Raw genomic sequence first — 19,543 nt, 5'->3', positions numbered from 1 at the left:
ATTAGTCTAGATTTATATTTATTAAGATTATTTTTATAATATTTATATTATTAATAATACTAATAAAATTAATATAATTCAGAATTATATTTTTTATATCTATATAGCTTCCTTAAAAGAAATATATTTTATTCTCTAAAACTAGTATATACTAAATTAGAACTATTACTCTTAATTTTAGAGAAATAATAACCTTTCTGGCTATAAGAATATAATATATTATCTTAAAAATATAATAGAGAACTATAATATTTATAACTAGGTTATTATATATTTCTATAATAATTATAGAATTCTAGTAATTAATAATTAAGAATATTTACTAAAGAAACTTATTATTAAAGAATAGGTCTGGTTCTAATTATTTTATAACCTATATTATAATAAAGATCTTACTAAAGTATCTCTAGCTATCTATTATATTAAGTATATATATAAGGAAAATTACTTATTTTATAAATATAATTTTATTTAGGATTTCTTTAAAAAATATAAATTAGAAAATATTATAGGAAACTTTTCTATAATCTTCTAGCTATTTCTGGCCTATAATAGGATATATATATCCCATATTAATATAAGTTAATTTTATAGGCCCTTCTAATCCAAATTATATATATATTTTTATATATATATAAGAAATCTTATTTGCTTTATATTTAACTTTATAAGAAATTACTTTAATAACTTTTATAGTAATAAGCTTTATAAATTTAGGAATTATTATAGTATTAGTATTAATTTTATTATAAGTATTAATATAAATATATTTAAATATCTAGAAATGAGATAAGAAAATATTATTATATTTTCTATAAATATAGGACTTAATATTATTAGAAATAGCTAAATAGAACTCGTTTTATAGGAATTATATATTATTTACTAGAAAGTCTAAAAAGATAAATTTCTCTATAATAATATATTTACTATTTTCTAATTTCTTTTTATATTTATTTCTATAATTTTCTAATATATTAATATAATTAGATACTAGGTTAGCTTTTTTATTTTAGTAATATTAATAAAACCATTATTTATTATATTCTTACTTAAAGTACTTTTCTTTAAAATAAGTCTTATTTTCTTTATTTTCTTTATATATTATAGTAAGGAGATATCTGGGTTTTAGTAATAAGAAAGGTCTCGTATTTTGCTTATAATTAGTATTATCTCTTTATTAAAACTAGTATAGCTATTATTATAGCCGGAATTAGTAAGGGCGGAATCCGGAAATAGTATCCTAATAATTACCGTTTTATGAATATTTGAGATTTATATCTCTAGTATTAAAGTATAAAACTAGTTAAATTAAGGTATTACAGGAATATTTTACTATAATTATATCTTATTATATTTCCTATTTATTAGTTAAGTTTTTAAGTTATTCTAATACTAGTATTTTCTTATCTAAAATAAAGATATATAGTTATAGCTCCGGATTGAGATTATTATATATATAAGAGAACTATTAGTATAGCTTATTTATCTCTATAGTTTTTATATATCTTATAACTATTATTATATATCTATAAATATTATAACCTTTCTTTATATTTTCTATAGTATATTTTTTATTTTAGAGCTTTTTTATTACTTTAGGTATAAAGTCTTTAAAGTAGTCTATTAAGTATTTTGCCTATAAGATAACTTCTTCTAGTATAAATTAAAAAGTAAGTTTTATTATTTTTTCGATTTCTTTTATATATTATCTCTAAGCTACTTTATATAGGCAAGTATATAAATTTATATATATAATACTTTTATATTCTTCTTATATATTAAATTAAAAGGCATTAATAAAAAGATATATATTTCTCTAGATTATAGCCTTTTCTTAATATTTATAATCTTCTATATTTGCGAAATTATTAGGTTTAAAAAAACTAATATTTTCTGGATTCTATTTTAAGGAAATTCCGCTTGTATTAACTATATTATATCTATTACTAAAGCTCTGGTTTCTATTATTAAAACTATTATTTTCTTTATTACCTCTATTATTTACTTTAGCTCTATTACTACCAAGTAACTAGTATCTCTAGTATCTATTACATTTATCTAGTATTTATATAATAAGTATGGCTATTTTAGTAGCTATTTCTAGGGAAAGAAGATACTCTTATACTAGGGCTATACTAGCCATATTACTACTATTATTATTTATTCTAGGAATTTCTTTAGTCCTATTACTATTTGGTTCGGAAGGTTAGCGGCTGTTTAGTTAAGGCTCTGTACTAGTTTTGGTATAGTGATTATTGTTTTCAATACTCCTTCCGGTTTTGGCTATACCTTCATTCTGGGGCGGGAAGTATTTGTCTATAAGAAGGGCGAATTTCTTAATAGCAGTATTAAATACAGATCTATTAATGGCCCATATACTCGGTGGGGCTGGGTAAGAAGGTTATTATATAGTTACGAGTTTGTCGACCGAGGCTGACCGGCTATAGCGACCAACTTGTATCGTATTCGAGACTATAGCGGGATATTATAGGACCAGGCGGTCAATAATATTATTAATAGTCTGCGTTCTCTTTGCGAATCGATGGCCGGTTGCTCGAAACTGATTGAATTAATAAGCGAGGTTAATAAAGTCCTATAGGAAGGTCGAACTCGTTATTGAATACGGCTCGTACCCTTCAGGGTTATCGAATTATGGGCGGAAATGCTACCAAAATGAAGAGATTCCCAGGTCGTATTACAATATGTGCGAATCCGATAATTGCTACCACTTATTACACAAGAGGGGTGAGTTGAGTGAAGTGTGAAAGATGATTCATTACTATATAAGGGAAGCGCTACTTCTAAGGTATCGCTTACGTCATGTCACGGTAACGTGACCTCCATTATCCACGTAACAGACACACTGTCTTTGTGGAAATAAATTGTGTTCAAGGCTTTTTGCGATTGAGTGTCTGCTATCTTCTGCATCGGATGAATATCCTAGAAGATATTGCCATCGTTCACATTAATATACCCAATTAGTTCTTGCCGTATCAACTTTGCAATTTCAAACCAAACGCCTACGAACTTTCTAGAACTAGTGGCTATCCTCACGTGGCCAACTATCTATTACTTTGTAATTACTCAGCCTTCTAGAATCTACTCTACCTACTGCTGTTACTCACGAGCCTGAGAGGGCTTGTGTATATAAGCTGCTATAGCACATAGGAGGCGGGCTGGAGGCAGGCTGCAATTTACCTACATTACCACGCAAGTCAGACTAAGGATTAAGAAATACCTAACAAGTTGCCCTCCTCGTGCCGGCCTTGCTCCCGGTAGATATTCGCTAGGCTATTAACCGTTCTTAGTGTATCGGGGTGCGTTAGTCCCAGCTTCTCCTTGCGCCCTTCTAGCGCCCGCCGGTATAGCTGCTCAGCCTTATTATACCGGCTCTGCTTTTGGTAGAGAGTCGCTAGGCCATTAACTGTCTCTAACGTATCAGGGTGTATTGGCCCCAGCTTCTTCTCGTGCCCTTCTAGCGCCCGGTTATATAGTTGCTCGGCCTCATTATACCGGTCCTGATCCCGATAGACAACCGCTAGGTTCTGGACCGTTCCTAGCGTCTCGGGGTGCATCGGCCCTAGCTTCTCCTCGTACCCTTCCAGCACCCGCCCGTATAGCTGCTCGGCCTCGTCGTACCGGCCCTGATTCCGATAGACAACCGCTAGGTTCTGGGCCGTTCTTAGCATATCGGGATGTATCGGCCCTAGCTTCTCCTCGTACCCTTCCAGCACCCGCCCGTATAGCTGCTCAGCCTCGTCGTACCGGCCCTGATTCTGATAGACAACCGCTAGGTTCTGAACCGTTCCCAGCGTCTCGGGATGCATCGGCCCTAGCTTCTCCTCGTACCCTTCCAGCACCCGCCCGTATAGCTGCTCAGCCTCGTCGTACCGGCCCTGATTCCAATAGACAACCGCTAGGTTCTGGGCCGTTCCTAGCGTCTCGGGGTGCATCGGCCCTAGCTTCTCCTCGTGCCCTTCTACTGCCCGCCCGTATAGCTGCTCGGCCTCGTCGTACCGGCCCTGATTCCGATAGATGATCGCTAGGTTCTGGACCGTGTTTAGCGTGTCGGGGTGCATCGGCCCTAGCTTCTCCTCGTGCCCTTCCAGCGCCCGATTGCACAGTCTCTCGGCCTCGTCGTACTGCCCTTGGGACTTATATACCATTGTAAAAAGTTTAACTGCTTCATTATTCATAGCGGGCATGGATTCGGAAGAACTTTGAAGAATGTTATCGTTGACTTCACTCCATGCATTGATATGACGAGTTGTCTCTTGATTCGACCCCAGAGGCAGATAGTCAATATCGTGAGTTCGAAGAAATGTGGCCAGCATATTCGTTAATTCGGTCACTGTTGACATTGCGTCTGTAGTTTTCCGAAATTTTATGCAATCGCAAATCAGTGGGTGGATTGAGAATAAGGAGTCATTCTCGCGACGGTCAAACGACTGTATAAGTGAAAGTCGTGAGAATTCCACCAGCACATCGGCCAGCTTTTCGGTGTCCCACTGACCGCCAGTCTTTAAAAATTCCATCCAGGTAACGTCGTTGCCGGCGCTGTACGACCGAAAGTAAACTTCTGATATTTGATATGGATCCATAAATGAAGCCAGAGTAAGAAATTGGAGTTTCTGGCTTTTCTCTTCTTCGTTCCCCTTAATCAGGTCCAAAGACATATCTATTGGAAAGTGATCGATATATTGGTGATAAATCGATATATTGGAGGTTGACAGTCTGCAGAATGACTAGATACAAGAGAGTGAAGAGTAAAAAAGGAGAGGAGGGAATCTAAAGTACAGTTCTTATATACCCACTAGTGGGTGGCGATTTCCTCCAGTATATTATAAATCAGATGACTCATATATATTAGTGAGCGTTCCCTGAGCTTCCATAGTGAGCTATTCCATAGGCTTCCATAGTAAACCATTATAAATGAGAGTGGCGAAGCTAATATTAGTAGTTGAACCTGGTACTGGAAGGACTAGTAAGCTAGTACCAATTCAACAATATCCCAGGTGGTGAAAACACTAAGACGTCGCATATGGTCCGGATCCTGTAGATCATGATACTCCCACTCGTCCGGGATCTCTTCGAGGACTCTCATCTTCCGCTTCTTGTAGTGTGAGACAAACTGGCTGAGGGAAAGGAGGCGAGAATGAATATATGCTCCAGCTTGATCAATTGCTAAAGCTAAGTAACCAAGCAGGGCAACAACCTCGCTAGCCTCGGAGTTCTTGGAACCGGGGATGAAGTGTAATAGCAATCTAATGCCTTCATCTTCAGTCATTCTAGAGAGGTCCATTGTAAGGCCCAGGCGAGATGAATCTTTGTGTCGACTAGTAAAGATCACATGTCCACCTTGGCCAGGAATGTAATCTCTAATAGGCCGCTGTTGGAAGGAGTTTGGATTGTTATAGTTGTCGAAAACAAGTAGCCACCTGCCAGTCCATTTCTTCATCTGAATCTGGACCAGAGAAATTGCCTCGCCTTCATCATTTCCAACATCGATTCCAGGGGAAATGATGCGTGACATGGATCGATAGCTCTGTGCCACGGTGACCGGTGACGAGGCGTTTATCCAAAACGTAGCTATGAAGCCAGACTCTCTGGCTATTTGGCAACATTGAAGTGCCAGCTGTGTCTTGCCCGAGCCACCCATACCCTGCAAGACAATCATCTGCGACGGCGTTCTGCTCTGAAGCCAGCCGTTCAGCACCTTCTGTTCTTCCACACGAGGAACGAAGTGAGCGACTTCTCGCCGAGGCACATTGTCTAGGGGTGAAGCATTCGACGGCAGATCATCTGTGCCAAGGTTAGACATTCTATCACTTGATATGGAAATTGCAAAGCTCACTACTCGCTGTTCTGATGGCTTCTCGGAGTCTTCTGAATGAGTTTTCTTCTCCTTCGCCATAGATCGGAGGCATGTGGACGCCAAAAATGCCAAGCAAGGAGTATGCTTTGTCTTCTTGACGTGTAGTCTGGCGTTTCTTTGCCCAAGACATCCGATCAGGAACGGTGAAATTCGGTAGGGGATCGCCTTGAAGAGCTCGAACGTCAATATCCGTTACTTCATGGAGTTCTTTTTCCAACAGTCTCTTGTCACCAAGTGGTTCGCCTTCTAGAGAGAAGAACTGAACTGAAACTGGAGCGACCAGCTCTTGGAGCGTCCAGCCTCTCGTGAACCATCGGCTTTCTCGAAACGCCTGCTCCCATGTATCTTGCACGTCCTCGGTTCCTCTTTTTCGCTTGGTTGTTGAGACATCAGCCAGGTACACGTAGCACTTTTCGGCACGCTGGTACCATCGAAACATTGAGTTTATGGATTCCGAAAGCTCAGAATCACTCGACTTCTTGATACAACAGCTGTCTATCCAGAAGTACTGTAAACCGTCCCGAGAGGCTTGTTCGCTGCAGAATCTGATCTTTTGATATCCTGCTTTGTTTTTGCCTGAACCATGGTCCATATCTTCGAAGGTGACCTCTTGGCTTGCATCTCCCCATGTGTGAGAGAGAATGGCATATGGAGGGATCGCATTGTCGAGGGACTGTTTAGTCAGGCGGAAGTCGCCATTCGGTAGGGTTTCCAAGAGACGCATCGTATCAAGTAGGTATCATGAGAATCCGTGTACAAATGCTTCCTAGCGATTCGACTGCGGTGTCTGTGGGTGTAAATGCTCTGTCAGCTCATATAAAGCAGTATCTCATAGACCGGTAATGAGAACGGCAGCCAAAAACACTTTATTTCTCTTCACGGGTTTGGTAAATGAGGCTTATCAACGCAAGGATGGCAGTGCGGGGTTGCCGGCAGCTGCGGAAAAAGGAACGTAGTTTTAGGCAACAATGGACGAGTGGGTCCAGTTTATTTATAGAACCTTCTAGAAAAACGCCACATTTGGACTAGTTACGGAATAGTGAGTGTTGAAATAAATTTACCTCTCTATTTTGAATACACTTATATAAGCACACTAAATCTTCACGCCAAGACCCACTGCCTTTCGGATCAACCCTCTCCACGGCGAAACTTTCGGAACGCCAATACTTGACTGGCTCTGTCCATATTACCGTTGTGATGGCGATGCGGAAGAAGACGAGAGAGCGCTCTCCTGCTGCCGCGCACCTGCCCATGGAAAGTTCGAGAAACCTGCTACACTACGCCACGCACATGACCAGGCCTAAGAATAGTGGCCGAGTAAAATATAGCGAGCCTGGATTTATACAGTATATTGTGACCAGGCTAATGCACATTAATAAGCACTAAACCCTGAAGCTAAAACATGTGGCGTTTATACCCCTCTCCTTACACCGGAGTAACTCCCGGACTTCATTATTTTTCCCTTTTGAGTGTCTTCAAAATTTGGAGCCATATTCTTTCGTTATAGGACCTTTCCCTAAGTGCTCCGAATTTTGAAGAGACTCTAATAGTCGCGATTTAGCAGGGGGTAATAGCTAAAGCGGCGATCGGTGGTGTAATTAAAACGATCAGTGTGACGGCAGGAACAAAGCAATGGAACGATGCTCAAAGATCTATGATTCCAATGTCCTACAGAATCTAAAGCTAAGGAGAGAAGGAGTGAGGTGTGGCAGTGGATAAGTAGGTACGGCCAAGACCACTGAAACGCTGAGCTTTGGAAGCGAGCTTGGTTTGAATCATAGCTTGGAACCTTAGCTAAAACCAACCCCTTTGGCTGAAACCATGTCCGTATCAACCATGTGACACCAGCCGTCACAATCAGTAGTATGATCAATTATAGTCTTTTCTCTATTGCTAAGTAGTCTTCTTATGGAGAATTAGTTAAAGAAAGTAATATACTAATAACAACTTCGTAGACTTGCTAAGAAAATTTTTATGGTTCCAAAACCATAGATTCGTCTCGTGACAGGGTGCGTCTCGCTACGCAGGGACAGACGTTACTCGTTAAATTCAAAATATTCAACCGCGAATGTTGCGAATCACTTGAAGTCATGGCCATGAGAGGGGGCAAGCATTCATGTCGCTTATTTCTCAATGTTCAACCCTCACCTTGACGCACGGCTCATCACTACAGAAATCCTATTAGAACTCGCAAAATTAGAGGTTTGCCTCTCCTGGCTGCAAGAATAATACCCATGCTTCAACTTGTTTGGACAATCCCCTGAGCATGCTGCAAGGATAAATCAAAGTGCATGTCTGAGTATGTTACGAAGCGAGGGGTTTGAAAGGCACCACCTTACACTAATGCATATGCTTATAAGACGGAGACACAATCGGAGGAGGTGTTGACCAATTATGGAGAATATTTACAATTTCAACCCCTTTCCTCCCCCACAATAAGCGAGCGAGGTGAAAAGGGGCTCGCTCACGCCCCCACCCAAACCTCACCAAAATCAAGCAGCACCCAAGTCCACATACTTAGCATCCACCTAATTCAAAGACGTTGAGCACAGAATCGAGGAGATCAACTGTGGGGCTGTTAATTTTTTTGCCCGTGAGACCCTGGCACCTGCACCGTTCTTGTTGTTGTACTCCTCAAACAGGACATTCGTTGTGACTTGATCGTCGGTCATGCCTATCTTCTGTAAGCTTAGGGTAAGACAGAAAATAGAATAGGCGTACTATCCCATCCAGCAGCAGCAGTGATACCCCCCAGATCACTGTTCTGGAAAACGGCGCGGACATAGTCTCCCCATGACCTCCCTAGGTACTGTACGTGCTCCCTTTCGTTCTACTTGCTGCACTGGGTCCCACTGTGATTTCACTACCCATCATAAGTCAGCCTCCACTACGCGTCCAATCCTCGATCCGCTCTTCTAAGCGGCAAGGAAGAAATCACAACTCAGCCCTTATCAAAAACAAATAATCCCGTCGAATCACTGCTCGCCCATCCCTGCGCCGTAATCCACCCCTTCGCCCTCAACGCCGCCAGCGTACATCCCTGAAGCCACGCCTGTCCCGTAATCCCAACCACGGAGTCCACGGCACCTTCAATATAACACCTTGAGAAGAACTCGCTTTCCTTATGCGCGTACACCGTGTTCTGCCAACTCTTGAAGCTGCAAGCGTAGAAGCCGTTGTTCGACCCAAGGGAGGAAAGTACGGCGGCGTGGTTGTCTTGTCCGCCTGTGTTTTCAACGTTTATGTTGTATAATTTGAAATTGGATGCTGTGACGAGAAGCGTTGCTGCGGGGTGGTTAGCGGGGAGGATAAGGTAGTGCAGACAGCTTGCATCATTGCCTCCGTCGCTTGCAGTGACTGCGTTCGTGATTGTTGCATTATTTTCAGCAGTATTTAGACTAGGATGCGAGGAGCCTTGGAACGTGATGTTGTCTATGGCGATCACAATCTGCTCATTGTAGGTCCCGGGGAAGACATAAAAAATATCGCTAGGAACAGCTGTATTGTACGCCGCTGTGAGCTAGAGAATTGTTAGTCTTGTGTGAAGCCAAAATTCAGGACCAATGGAACTGACTGTAGGGTATAACTTATCAGCCCCGACATGCAGTGCAGCTGCGTCGAGCAGCTTTAGGAATGGAAACTAAGAAACATAGGGGACGTCTTTATGGTGTTGGGTATTTTGTAACTTCGAGCTTGCCAAGAAATGTGATACTCCAGCCCTCCTTACGTCTATCTCGTACTCGCATTTCTCGCATCTTGCGAAGCTGTGGTGCATGGAAGATCGGAATTATCCTATTGGGGTCCCGCACGTGGAAGACCCGAGCATATGATGATCAATCGATGTAGGGTGTAGGTGGGAAATCCCCTGGCAGTTGTAGAAGCATGTCACATTTACACTAATCAACGGTTCAGTAGTGTGATAAAGTTTCCTCTTTCGTTTATTCCTCGATAGATTGGGAGACGAGCGAGGTGAACAGGCATATCGCATGTTGACATACCGGAGCTCCGTGAATCCCGACATACAGTAAAAACCTGGGTAAAAATTACATTAAGGATAATGTCAATCTTAGGGTCATCGAGGACTCTAAATATGTCTCAATATTTTGTTTTGCGTCAAGCTCAGTTAAGAGAGAAGGCTGCAAGCATAATGTATTTTAGTAAGGGGTTTTAGAAGCCCACAACCAAAACCCACTCTGGAAATGAAAACGACATAACATTCGTGTATAATTCTGATTTCAGGAATTCCTTGGGACCTTGCTGCTCTCGAATCCAGGAAGAGATACCCTCGCGGCGTCCACGTGCACTTTGGGAAGAAGATCGCTTGATAAAAATGTTTCTGAAGTATCGTACTATTTTAATTCGTCTTTCATCATATGAAATCCCGCCCGTTACAAAAGCGAATACCCCACTTCGTGGAATACCTGGGAAAAACCAGACCATATCCTTGACGAGTCTGAGTGGAAGACGAGTTTGCAATATAAAGGATTTCAGAATCAATATAAACAACTCCAATGGAGCCCCTGTGTATCACTTGATTTGTGTCAACCCTAACGACATTGACATTCTGATGGCCATCTCGGTTCGCGATGATGTTGAATAAATTCGGCCTGTCACAAACTCACAAATTATAGGACACTTCCGAACCTATCGCGAGAGAGACTCATGTATTGCCGGCGCTTTGCGGAATTGCAGATGTAATTGCGTGACGCAACTGCTGTCACGGTTTGTACGAAGCGAAGCCTAAGTCAAGTCTTGCCCCTCTCATCCACTTATTAAATGGCAGTACTCGGGGAAAGGAACCATCTCGTCTACCGGATTTCGGAATGAGATAACCCAACGAAATAGATAGGAATACTTCTACCCAACCGGGGACTTCCCTTCTCTTGCCCTGTTCCACACAATATCAAGAGCTTCCTCGTACTTCTTGAAAGACATTATACACGCAATTGATGGGTATTTTTCATTGGGAGTCGCTCGATTCGGTGGGTAGGCCGATAATGGGAGCTGCAGGAGTTTCTAGTATACCTGCAGGAACAGATCACACTTGCAAAATGTTGGGGCAGATTTGGTGCGAAAATAGCTGCCGGACTTCAGTTTCGATGCTACTCGTTTCTTGATCTGATTGCGGAATTGTGAATCCTCTATTCACTACTGTTTCGAAAATTCGAGAACCGGAAATGCCAGCCAGCTTTGTACGCGTGCCGTTCATAGTTTCTCTCTCCTCTGATCCCGCGAGGACTGAGTCAAACGACATTCTTCTCCAACCATTCCTCCCACTGATCCGCGGAAAAGCTTGAACTGATGCCGTTCTCAACAACACCATCAAACACCACAGTTGGGGTGACGTGAACCCCTTGCATGCGGTTCATTTTGACAAGAACCTTTAAATCATTCGTTACCCCATTGCCGATATTTAAGCTTCCATCCTCAGCCGACTTGTCGGAAATCTTTAGAAGCTCGAACATCTTTTGCTCATCAAGCCCAACTTTGGCACCAATCTTGGAAAGGCGTTGGTAAGTCTGGTTTCGGGTCTCGTTGACAACGTTCACATCGTAGAAGGACTTTGCGTCGTCGAAGAGAGCCTTGGAATTTTGGATCAGCAATTGATTTCATATGTTACCAAAGGAGGAAAGTTTCGTCATACTTTGCTGAATTCCCAGAATTTGCTTGGCTCGATCCGCAGCACGGCAACTCCGGCTTCATGCGTCAGGGTAGAGGAAGGATGCCAAGGCTGGATTTGCTATTCATCGAATGAGTATGGAAGTTTTTTGAAATAGATGAGAAAGATCAGGAGCTGGGGAGCCATGCTCTCGAGACAAACGCGCATGCAAGCTGCCGTGAAGCTCCCAGACTCTGAGCTCTCAAACAAGAAACAGCGATTTGGAATCGCAATAAGCTTACCTGCCTGAAGAGTATCTGAACTTTCGAAGCATATTTTTGTCTGATCAATGGGAAGACAGAAGCATAAACTGTGTTGAACATTTTTAGACTAAAGGGACAAACATAATCAAGGTAGAGTTCTAGTGTGTGAAGGGTAGGAGCACTAGTTGCGGCAGTGAACTTCTGCCCGACGAACTTGGGTGCGAGGGCCATCTCAAATTTTCAATGATTTATCGATTATAGGAAGAGAGTCGAAAATCTAGGAGGTACAAGAGAGCGGAAAGAGGACGGGAGACCCTCGGTGGATCACACAATCGCTCATGACGTTCCCGCCAAGCTCGCTAGGCGATAGCAAGCTCTTATCAGCACGTGTACCGTTCACGTGCATTTTTCTCGTATTGACCAACCCGACCACTTCCCAAAATTGGAGCGTTCTCCAGGACGTCAGGCTCGAAAGCTCATCGGGAAGTGATTCGGAACAATTCGAAACTGGTTCAACGTGTTCTTGAATACCTGTCTGTTGGGCGTTGGAAACGGATGTAGATATCGTCCAACCTGGCTCGGCTGGTACATTGGAGACTTGTGTCTGTTGTAGCAATGGAGAATAGTACGAACCAATTGATTTGCAGAAGCTAGGGTATAGTGCTTATCATTATGTAGTATGTTAGAAGGGCCGGCTCTGAAAGGTTCCCTTTCGGATCAGTCTGAATCCTTGTATGACCAATATATATCCAGTGTACAAGGTCCCAAGTATCTCTTCGAGGACACGACTCCTGGAGGACGGAAGATTTAACGCTTTCCAACTATCTCTATGAGAATAAAAACTCCTTTAGTACGGGAGACCCAGAGAATTCCGGGTTAAGTAGGATGCAACTATGTCAATCAGCCATGCACCGACTGGCCAGATAATATACCCACTTAAGGAAGTATTGTAATTTCGCCCTTCTATTCTCGAGAAATTTGGGTCGGAATTTCGAGATAACGCTCTTGGGAGGTAGAGGTGGCATAGCCGCTGCGGAGAAGGGAAAGGTTTGCAGGAGTTTGTTTCGCAGATCGTCGAATTCGGAGTACCGCTTTCGAATGCGCATGGTGCCACCCTATGACTATCAGGCGTATTCTCTATATTCTAAATCGAGAACTTACATGCAGAGTCTCCACGGTGATGTTCCAAACGACGAATGCGCCAATCCCGGTTCTGCTGCCGTTGATAACGACATGGTCCTCAATATATACACTCTTTGCCCAACACGCTTTGTTCTTCGCATCTGCCCCATCTGTATTGTCTTGTAATGTTATGGCGCCATTCGGTATCGAATCGATAGATATGGCCGAGGCTGATCTTTGGTGCGACTGCACCCAATAGGGCGGTGAAGTGATGGGGGATGTCACAGGAGATTCGCCGCCCGGTTCCTCATATCCTCGTGGTGATGTATTCGTATTGAGTGGATACTTGGCTCCGACAAGCTCATTCTTCGGGCTGTCATTGCTGGAACGTGGATGTAGGACCGACTCCATCCATTTGCGAGTGGCTGCGCAAGAAGGCGCAGAGATGATCGAGAGCTCTAGAGTTCGAGTGAGGTTTGATGTTGATGATAAGAGATGCCGATGCCGACGCCGACAGCCGCCGGTCCAAGCGCTAAGAATTCTCGAACCAGAGCAATGGGATGGTTTCCTCCAAACACTCAGCGGCGAAGATTGAGCTGTGGCTGAAAAGATCAGCTGATTGGAAACACTCACAGTGAATCAATTGATGTCTTTCATAATGAAACATATGTGATTTGGAAATGTTAAAAATGTTAAAAAGCATGGGCCAATTCCGGTGGATCATTACCCCAGTCGGTTGCAGCGGGCTGGTTATGATTTTGAAGGTCCTTGTCCCTGCAAGCCACCTAGGGGACCGAGTGCCAATGAGTCTCACCAATTTCGGCTGCCGATTCATTTTCGATATTCGATCCCATTCTTTTGGTCTCCTTTTCTGATTTGCGGGAATGGTGCTTCCAGAATGGTCAGTGTTCCCCAGGAGAGGGCAAGACGTCTGAAAACACAAATGGAGGCGGGACGATATTCATGCACCAAGTTTTGCCAATACGAGGGGATGTGCATCGGGAGTTCTAATCCTGGACCTTCACGACGGACCGTGGTGTTGAAGTGAGACCCTCTCCACGCTTTGAGTTAGTCTGCCAAGGGTGGGTTTGCTCCGGTTGGCTGGGAATTGGAGCACTAACGATCTCTAGTTAGTCTGGTGGCAGACATGGCTTGCTAGCGCAAGCCGACTTCTGGACCCCGGCCTTTTCTGTTGATTTCGAGGTGGTCGGCGGTCTTGGGGTTGGGGATTCTTAACCTCCCTTCCTCGACTTCAATTCTTCTCTGCTTTCTACGGTATTCTTGCTGACCTTGGACCCTCGCTTTACCTCTGTACTGATATGATTTTTTAATATCGACGCTCGTTGTTGAGAACATCGCTCGCTCGTTCCCGGCCACATCGTATTCGCTGCAGGTAAGAGACCACGAGCAACCCTCCCTTCACTACATTCCTCCCCGCCTTGCCCTCAGTCAGATTCATGTGCAAAAAGATGTCAAAAGTATCATTCATAAGACTGACAATGGCGGACAGATATTCTTCGAAATCCCTCGCAATTGACCTCGCTAATCAATTTCTAAACCGATCACAAAATGCCTTCCCTCAAACTATCGGCAGCCGTGTTGGCCACAGCACTCTTCTCCATGAGCGTTTCACAAGTCACATACTGGATCGACCCAACTAGCGTGCCATTATCTACAAGACGTATGTTGCTCTGGTATCAAGAAGGGAACTCTGGCTAAGACATCTCAGAACAATGGTGTACATCTCAGCAGACATCTTGCCCTTTGCTCTGCTTGCAACTCCCGGGCTCCTCTTCTACAACAGCTACTAATGACTGCAATCCTGTGAGTAACCTTATGCCTACCTCGATGCGTTCCCGTTCTAACACCCGGATAGAATGACCTTACATATGACTGCATTTGTGGGAATGGCCAAAGTCCGAATGCTTCAGAATACTCGCAAACTCTTCCGTACTTCATATGTCAGACCTATGGGGACCAATGCGTGGCAGCATGCAATGGGGTCACAACATGCCAGAGTGCTTGCAGAGACCAGCACCCCTGCGGTGCCCAGAACCCGACCAGGGTCAATTCCACGTCGTCTTCCACCATGGCATCAACAACACTTCCTGCTGGTGCTACAACCGGAGCGGGTGGCGTTGTCTACACTGGGCTCGGTGGGGGCGCTGCAGCCACGGCAACCACAGGTGCGAGCTCCAACAAGAAGAGCGGCGCCCAAGCTGCCCTGGATCTTGGACGCAACTATGGTCTTGCTGTCATATTCGGCGGTATCTTCGCTGGATTTGCCCTGGTCATGTAAGACGAAATCTTGATCGTCTTATTGGGGTATTTGGACGCATGGGTTACACGCCTCCCCCATGATGTTTGGCGTAGCGATCGGTTTGAAAACGTCCTGTCCCTTAGCATTTGAGCGGTTCTTGCACATAGCGATTGGAGATGAGAGGATTGGTCCTCTTTCTACTTAATGCAATACTCTAATGAGTGAAGAAAAGGTTGTCCCCGCCGGTGGCACAAATACCAGGCACAAAAGCATCAAATAAAGCAGTTTTCAAACATGACCGGTAACCCTTGAGTGCAACATGTGTCAACCGAGTTGTGAACTTATGACCACTCAGCTTCATGGCGCACGGGCCGAGCTTCCTCGTGCACTGGCACCTTGGTACCTTTGGAACTGAATTTTGATTTGACAAATTTTAGAACTTTTAGTCAAATCTTGGACAACTGGGAAAATACCGATCCATAGGCAAGTCTTTTCGTCTGATGGTTAAAATATAGGGGTTGCAGATTGCGCCCTGGATTCAAGGAAGGGATGCAGTTGTCCAGGATACTTTCACGTGCGAGAACCATGACGAATCCACAGGGCACAATCGACAATTGACAGGGGCAGAATTAATTCACACGCCGCCGCGGCTACCACAACTTCTCTCCTTTTGTGGAACACAATGGCTCCGTGACCTTTAAGAAAGCTGCTTCCCACGAAATTCCTATTTAACCCTTCTCGCCAAGGTTGGGAGCGCAATCCCGACTGTCCCACGCCACCATTCGTCCTCTAAATTTGCTTGCGGTGAACACGGAGCCGCAGGGTGCTTTACTTCCTCCTCCTGTTACCACACCGAATACTCCAATGACGCCAAGCAAAAGTACATATCTACCTTGAATCAAGAGGATTTCTGCTAATGCTGTTCTCTGCTAGAGCAAGCCGCGCACGAGTGCGTGTCCGAGGAGGCCCTGGTTCATCTGAAGTCTTATAAATATTCGAGCGTCGACAAGTCCCTGATATCGAATTACATCCTGAAACACTACGTAGGCTCTCACACTTCTTAGATGGAACCATGAACTTTGCTGAAAGACATAGTGGAATGGCTTCGTACAGCTTCTGCCGTTATGGCTGGCTCCGAATATGGTCACATTGCTGGGATTCTTTTTCATCCTGTCGAATGTGATATGTCTAGTGATCTGGATGCCGGATCTAGTAGGACCAGTAAGTTTTGCTTCCCCACAGGTGGTGACGACTGGATGCTAATTTTCCGGCCTGTTAGGGACCATCTTGGCTTTACTACAGCTTCGCATTTGGCCTGTGGATGTATTCGACTATGGATAACGTGGATGGCAAACAGGCGCGAAGGACAGGAACATCCAGCGGTCTAGGAGAACTTTTCGACCACGGTATCGACTCTCTGAATTGCACTTTGGCAAGCTTGTGCGAGACTGCAGCGATGGGTTTGGGCACGTCAAGAGCGGGGATATTCACGGCCTTGATTCCCTGCCTGCCTATGTTCTTCTCGACGTGGGAGACGTACCATACACATACCCTTTATCTGGGAGTCTTCAATGGGCCTACCGAAGGCCTCATTCTTGCCTGCACCCTAATGATCCTCTCAGGATACTACGGACCCCAAATATGGACCCAGAAGATTACAGATCTCGTCGGACATCACTATTTCTTCGGATACCACGAATTCTTTGGCACATACTCTGTACGAGATCTCTGGGTGCCTATCCTCCTTGTCTCATTCTTTGTAGCACATCTGCCTTTCTGTGTGCTCAATGTAGTCAAGGCTCGAAAACGAGACAACCTCCCGGTCTTGCCAGTCTTCCTGGAATGGACGCCAATGACTGTTTATACCTTGGCCATTGGAAGCTGGCTTTACTCGCCTTACTCGACCTTGATGGCTGATAACCACCTGGTTCTCTTCTGTCTGACAATGTCCTTTGTCTTCGGGAGAATGACAACGAAAATCATTCTTGCCCATCTGACTAGACAGCCATTCCCATACTGGACCGTCATGCTGACACCTCTTGTTGGGGGCGCGATTTTGGGCAATTTACCTCGTATTGGCCTCCCTCAGATCAGCGCTGCTGCTGAGTTATGGTACCTCCGAGGCTATCTTGTTTTTGCATTGATCGTCTACTTCCGCTGGGCATTCCTAGTCATCAACAGTATTTGCTCCTACTTGGGCATCAACTGCTTGACGATCCCACACAGCAAGCAAGTCGTGAACCAGGAGAAAGCCAAAACTGCTAATGGCGGCGTCAAGACTGCTAATGGTTATGGAAACGAAAAGAGGGCGGATTGAGGGGGTAGTGCTTGGTTTTGCATTTGGAGTCAGAGCCCCGACGGGCTCCGACGGGCTCGTGGAGTGAGCGTTACGAGGTGTTTCACTTGGCTTGGAGATAATTTATCCACATTTCGAAAGAAGCCAGGAACTGGTTATCATAATGGGCGCTTCAAGAGACTCTCGCCCTCCTTCGCTTGGAGGAAGCTTTTAGAGGAGAGGGGAGGAAAAACATTTTCAGCATGGGATTGGCGTTGTCGAGAGCAAGTTGGCGGCATTTTGAGCGCGGTTTTGTGATCTTTTGTACACATGGTAGACCTTTTGAATTTACCTCTAGTGCATGATATTATCATCTGACTGCCTCATCACAAGAACGTTCAAAGGACACGATATTCTATTTAAACTTGGGACATTCTCCTCTTGAGTGGGACCATAGCATCAAATAAAATACTCACTTCATGGCTATGAAAATCCACGAGTAGTTAGCATGTACCTTCAAACAGATTTAAAAATAAACTCATCCTCAACGCACCGCCTTTGTCACCCCCAGTGGCTCTTTCGCCAAGTGCCTTTCGTGGCCAGGCGGGGTTTACGCCACAGTTCACACGCGGGTCTCTCGGCTTGTCCCAAACAACGCCATTCTGCCGCGTAACAAGGAGATGCTCCAGCGCTTCAAAAAGCTTGATTATTTGGGCGCATCCCCTCTGGTTGGCGTTTCAGGGCCGCGGCCCCTGAACCTAACATCTTGAAAATGTAAGCGCGCTGGCAAGCACAGCCGGTTGCCGTTGCGCTTGCACAAGGACTTGCGCGTCCAGAGAGCGAAATATCAGACTTGCCTCTTCTACCGACGCCGAAATCTTCAGACAGAAGCTCTCTTGAACACTATTCACATATTTCTCTTTCTCAGATTCACTTTTGGAACCGCAGCAGATAGGAGACACAAGCCATTCACGAACCTGCACTAGCGCTAAACGTCGAGTGTCAACAAGAGGCACTCTGGATCGGCAATCTCGTACTTTAGCAGCTCACATTAAACGCGCTCATACGCCAAGATTTCAAACACCTGCGTTGCGGCCGCAGTGTGTGTGATTCTTGGCAACATCCTTCAATTATGACGCGGCCGTTATCAACAGCTGCCGCAACATTAAGTCCAACCTCAAATCCCAATTCCGATCCCAGCTCGAACGCCGACCTAAACACCTCGCGAAATTTGAACAAGGAGCACACTAAGTGCGACTCCAAAGTGTCAATCACTACAAAGTCGTCGGTGAAGAGCCATAGAGAATATTTGGATAGCCTGCAAACTCCAACGCACGATATGGTTGAGAGGATAAGTTCGATTCAAGAGAAAAAGGAGGCTGAAACTATCAAGAAGAGACTGAGTGCAGATCATGGGGAATTGAGCAGCGAGGAAAGGGAGAAGGCGGCGGAATTGATACAGAGGAATTACAGAGGGCATCGGGAGCGGCGGATACTGGCGGGCATGAGTTTAGATCCAAGCACGAGATGGGTGGAGGCAATCAAGGAGGCCCGTTACCGAAACTTGACCCAGCCTAGGGCCCGAGAGAACACAGATGGACCAAGGTCGAGTGTTGACAGCATTGGGCCGAATGGGGGGTTGGATGGGGCGGCATCGGATCTTGCAAGAAGGAACTGGAAGAAGGCTGGACTTATCGCGAAAAGAGCTGGAGGTGATGAGGATTCGGACGATGATGAGAGCGACGGTGACAATCACTTGACCGCCGAAGAAAAGGAGAAGCTGCGGAGACGTCGATATGAGCAAAAGAGCGAGCGGCAAAAGGCCGCTAAAATGATGGATCTACAGTACTGGTTGGAGATGGTCGACTTAAAGCACCGATACGGCAGCAATCTACGAACATACCATGGAGAGTGGAAGAAATCAGACACCAAAGAGAACTTCTTTTATTGGCTGGACTATGGGGAGGGCCGCTTCATTGATTGTGCAGGTTGCCCTAGGGAGAAGCTTGATCGAGAGCAAGTTAGATATCTCTCAAAAGAGGAAAGGCTGGATTACCTGGTGAAAATCGACAAAGAGGGCCGGCTATGCTGGGCGAAGAATGGAGTCCGCATCGATACGACAGAAGAATACAAAGACTCGATACAC

At 44.5% G+C, this 19,543-nt stretch overlaps 7 protein-coding genes across 7 annotated transcripts; 2 read left to right on the top strand and 5 right to left on the bottom strand.

The window, feature by feature from the left end:
• Positions 1-3,230: 3,230 nt before the first annotated feature.
• K444DRAFT_526930 (TPR-like protein) lies at positions 3,231-4,208 on the bottom strand (the record flags this gene model as incomplete). The annotated part of the gene is made up of 1 exon (XM_024874592.1): positions 3,231-4,208. One exon carries the CDS (start codon positions 4,206-4,208, stop codon positions 3,231-3,233), a length of 978 nt encoding a protein of 325 aa, XP_024738314.1.
• Positions 4,209-4,516: 308 nt separating this feature from the next.
• On the bottom strand, positions 4,517-6,786 carry K444DRAFT_652154 (HET-domain-containing protein). Its single transcript, XM_024885768.1, has 2 exons — positions 5,858-6,786; positions 4,517-5,805 (listed from the first exon to the last, which is right to left on the bottom strand). Exons 1-2 carry the CDS (start codon positions 6,600-6,602, stop codon positions 4,985-4,987), a joined length of 1,566 nt encoding a protein of 521 aa, XP_024738313.1. The 5' UTR covers positions 6,603-6,786; the 3' UTR covers positions 4,517-4,984.
• Positions 6,787-8,319: 1,533 nt separating this feature from the next.
• Positions 8,320-9,500, bottom strand: K444DRAFT_719684 (carbohydrate esterase family 8 protein; the record flags this gene model as incomplete). The annotated part of the gene is made up of 5 exons (XM_024888462.1): positions 8,320-8,552; positions 8,600-8,708; positions 8,838-9,163; positions 9,203-9,398; positions 9,453-9,500. Coding segments are annotated over 5 exons (825 nt in total), but the record flags the coding sequence as incomplete, so codon positions are not given.
• A 1,558-nt stretch (positions 9,501-11,058) lies between these two features.
• K444DRAFT_369604 (uncharacterized protein) lies at positions 11,059-12,424 on the bottom strand. The gene is made up of 3 exons (XM_024872260.1): positions 11,780-12,424; positions 11,523-11,618; positions 11,059-11,460 (listed from the first exon to the last, which is right to left on the bottom strand). Exons 1-3 carry the CDS (start codon positions 11,969-11,971, stop codon positions 11,122-11,124), a joined length of 627 nt encoding a protein of 208 aa, XP_024738311.1. The 5' UTR covers positions 11,972-12,424; the 3' UTR covers positions 11,059-11,121.
• Positions 12,358-13,709, bottom strand: K444DRAFT_611659 (Phox-like protein). The gene is made up of 3 exons (XM_024879988.1): positions 12,902-13,709; positions 12,677-12,855; positions 12,358-12,631 (listed from the first exon to the last, which is right to left on the bottom strand). Exons 1-3 carry the CDS (start codon positions 13,271-13,273, stop codon positions 12,568-12,570), a joined length of 615 nt encoding a protein of 204 aa, XP_024738310.1. The 5' UTR covers positions 13,274-13,709; the 3' UTR covers positions 12,358-12,567.
• A 359-nt stretch (positions 13,710-14,068) lies between these two features.
• K444DRAFT_611658 (uncharacterized protein) lies at positions 14,069-15,382 on the top strand. The gene is made up of 4 exons (XM_024879987.1): positions 14,069-14,255; positions 14,373-14,543; positions 14,592-14,686; positions 14,739-15,382. The coding sequence occupies exons 2-4, from the start codon at positions 14,432-14,434 to the stop codon at positions 15,159-15,161; spliced, it is 630 nt and encodes a 209-aa protein (XP_024738309.1). The 5' UTR covers positions 14,069-14,255; positions 14,373-14,431; the 3' UTR covers positions 15,162-15,382.
• Positions 15,383-15,740: 358 nt separating this feature from the next.
• Positions 15,741-17,454, top strand: K444DRAFT_369559 (sn-1,2-diacylglycerol cholinephosphotransferas-like protein). The gene is made up of 4 exons (XM_024872259.1): positions 15,741-16,002; positions 16,056-16,165; positions 16,218-16,343; positions 16,402-17,454. The coding sequence occupies exons 1-4, from the start codon at positions 15,987-15,989 to the stop codon at positions 17,437-17,439; spliced, it is 1,290 nt and encodes a 429-aa protein (XP_024738308.1). The 5' UTR covers positions 15,741-15,986; the 3' UTR covers positions 17,440-17,454.
• Positions 17,455-19,543: the final 2,089 nt, after the last annotated feature.

The sequence above is a fragment of the Hyaloscypha bicolor genome (genome assembly GCF_002865645.1).
Source record: "Hyaloscypha bicolor E unplaced genomic scaffold K444scaffold_56, whole genome shotgun sequence".
In the NCBI taxonomy this organism is placed as follows: Eukaryota; Fungi; Ascomycota; class Leotiomycetes; order Helotiales; family Hyaloscyphaceae; genus Hyaloscypha; species Hyaloscypha bicolor.
This window is presented reverse-complemented; position numbering and strand designations above follow the sequence as displayed.

Excerpts from the sequence above, each read along its gene's own strand:
- K444DRAFT_652154 (XM_024885768.1), bottom strand. The coding sequence starts at position 6,602 with ATGCGTCTCTTGGAAACCCTACCGAATGGCGACTTCCGCCTGACTAAA. Across the intron at positions 5,806-5,857 it reads AGCCATCAGAACAGCGAGTA|ATGATCTGCCGTCGAATGCT; the intron begins GTGAGCTTTGCA and ends ACCTTGGCACAG.
- K444DRAFT_369604 (XM_024872260.1), bottom strand. The coding sequence starts at position 11,971 with ATGGCCCTCGCACCCAAGTTCGTCGGGCAGAAGTTCACTGCCGCAACT. Across the intron at positions 11,619-11,779 it reads TTCAGATACTCTTCAGGCAG|CAAATCCAGCCTTGGCATCC; the intron begins GTAAGCTTATTG and ends TTCGATGAATAG. Across the intron at positions 11,461-11,522 it reads AATTCTGGGAATTCAGCAAA|GCTCTCTTCGACGACGCAAA; the intron begins GTATGACGAAAC and ends CAAAATTCCAAG.
- K444DRAFT_611659 (XM_024879988.1), bottom strand. The coding sequence starts at position 13,273 with ATGGAGTCGGTCCTACATCCACGTTCCAGCAATGACAGCCCGAAGAAT. Across the intron at positions 12,856-12,901 it reads TCACCGTGGAGACTCTGCAT|GGTGGCACCATGCGCATTCG; the intron begins GTAAGTTCTCGA and ends TGATAGTCATAG. Across the intron at positions 12,632-12,676 it reads AAATTACAATACTTCCTTAA|TTGCATCCTACTTAACCCGG; the intron begins GTGGGTATATTA and ends TGATTGACATAG.
- K444DRAFT_611658 (XM_024879987.1), top strand. The coding sequence starts at position 14,432 with ATGCCTTCCCTCAAACTATCGGCAGCCGTGTTGGCCACAGCACTCTTC. Across the intron at positions 14,544-14,591 it reads CGTGCCATTATCTACAAGAC|AACAATGGTGTACATCTCAG; the intron begins GTATGTTGCTCT and ends AAGACATCTCAG. Across the intron at positions 14,687-14,738 it reads CTACTAATGACTGCAATCCT|AATGACCTTACATATGACTG; the intron begins GTGAGTAACCTT and ends ACACCCGGATAG.
- K444DRAFT_369559 (XM_024872259.1), top strand. Across the intron at positions 16,166-16,217 it reads ATTACATCCTGAAACACTAC|TGGAATGGCTTCGTACAGCT; the intron begins GTAGGCTCTCAC and ends TGAAAGACATAG. Across the intron at positions 16,344-16,401 it reads TGCCGGATCTAGTAGGACCA|GGACCATCTTGGCTTTACTA; the intron begins GTAAGTTTTGCT and ends CCGGCCTGTTAG.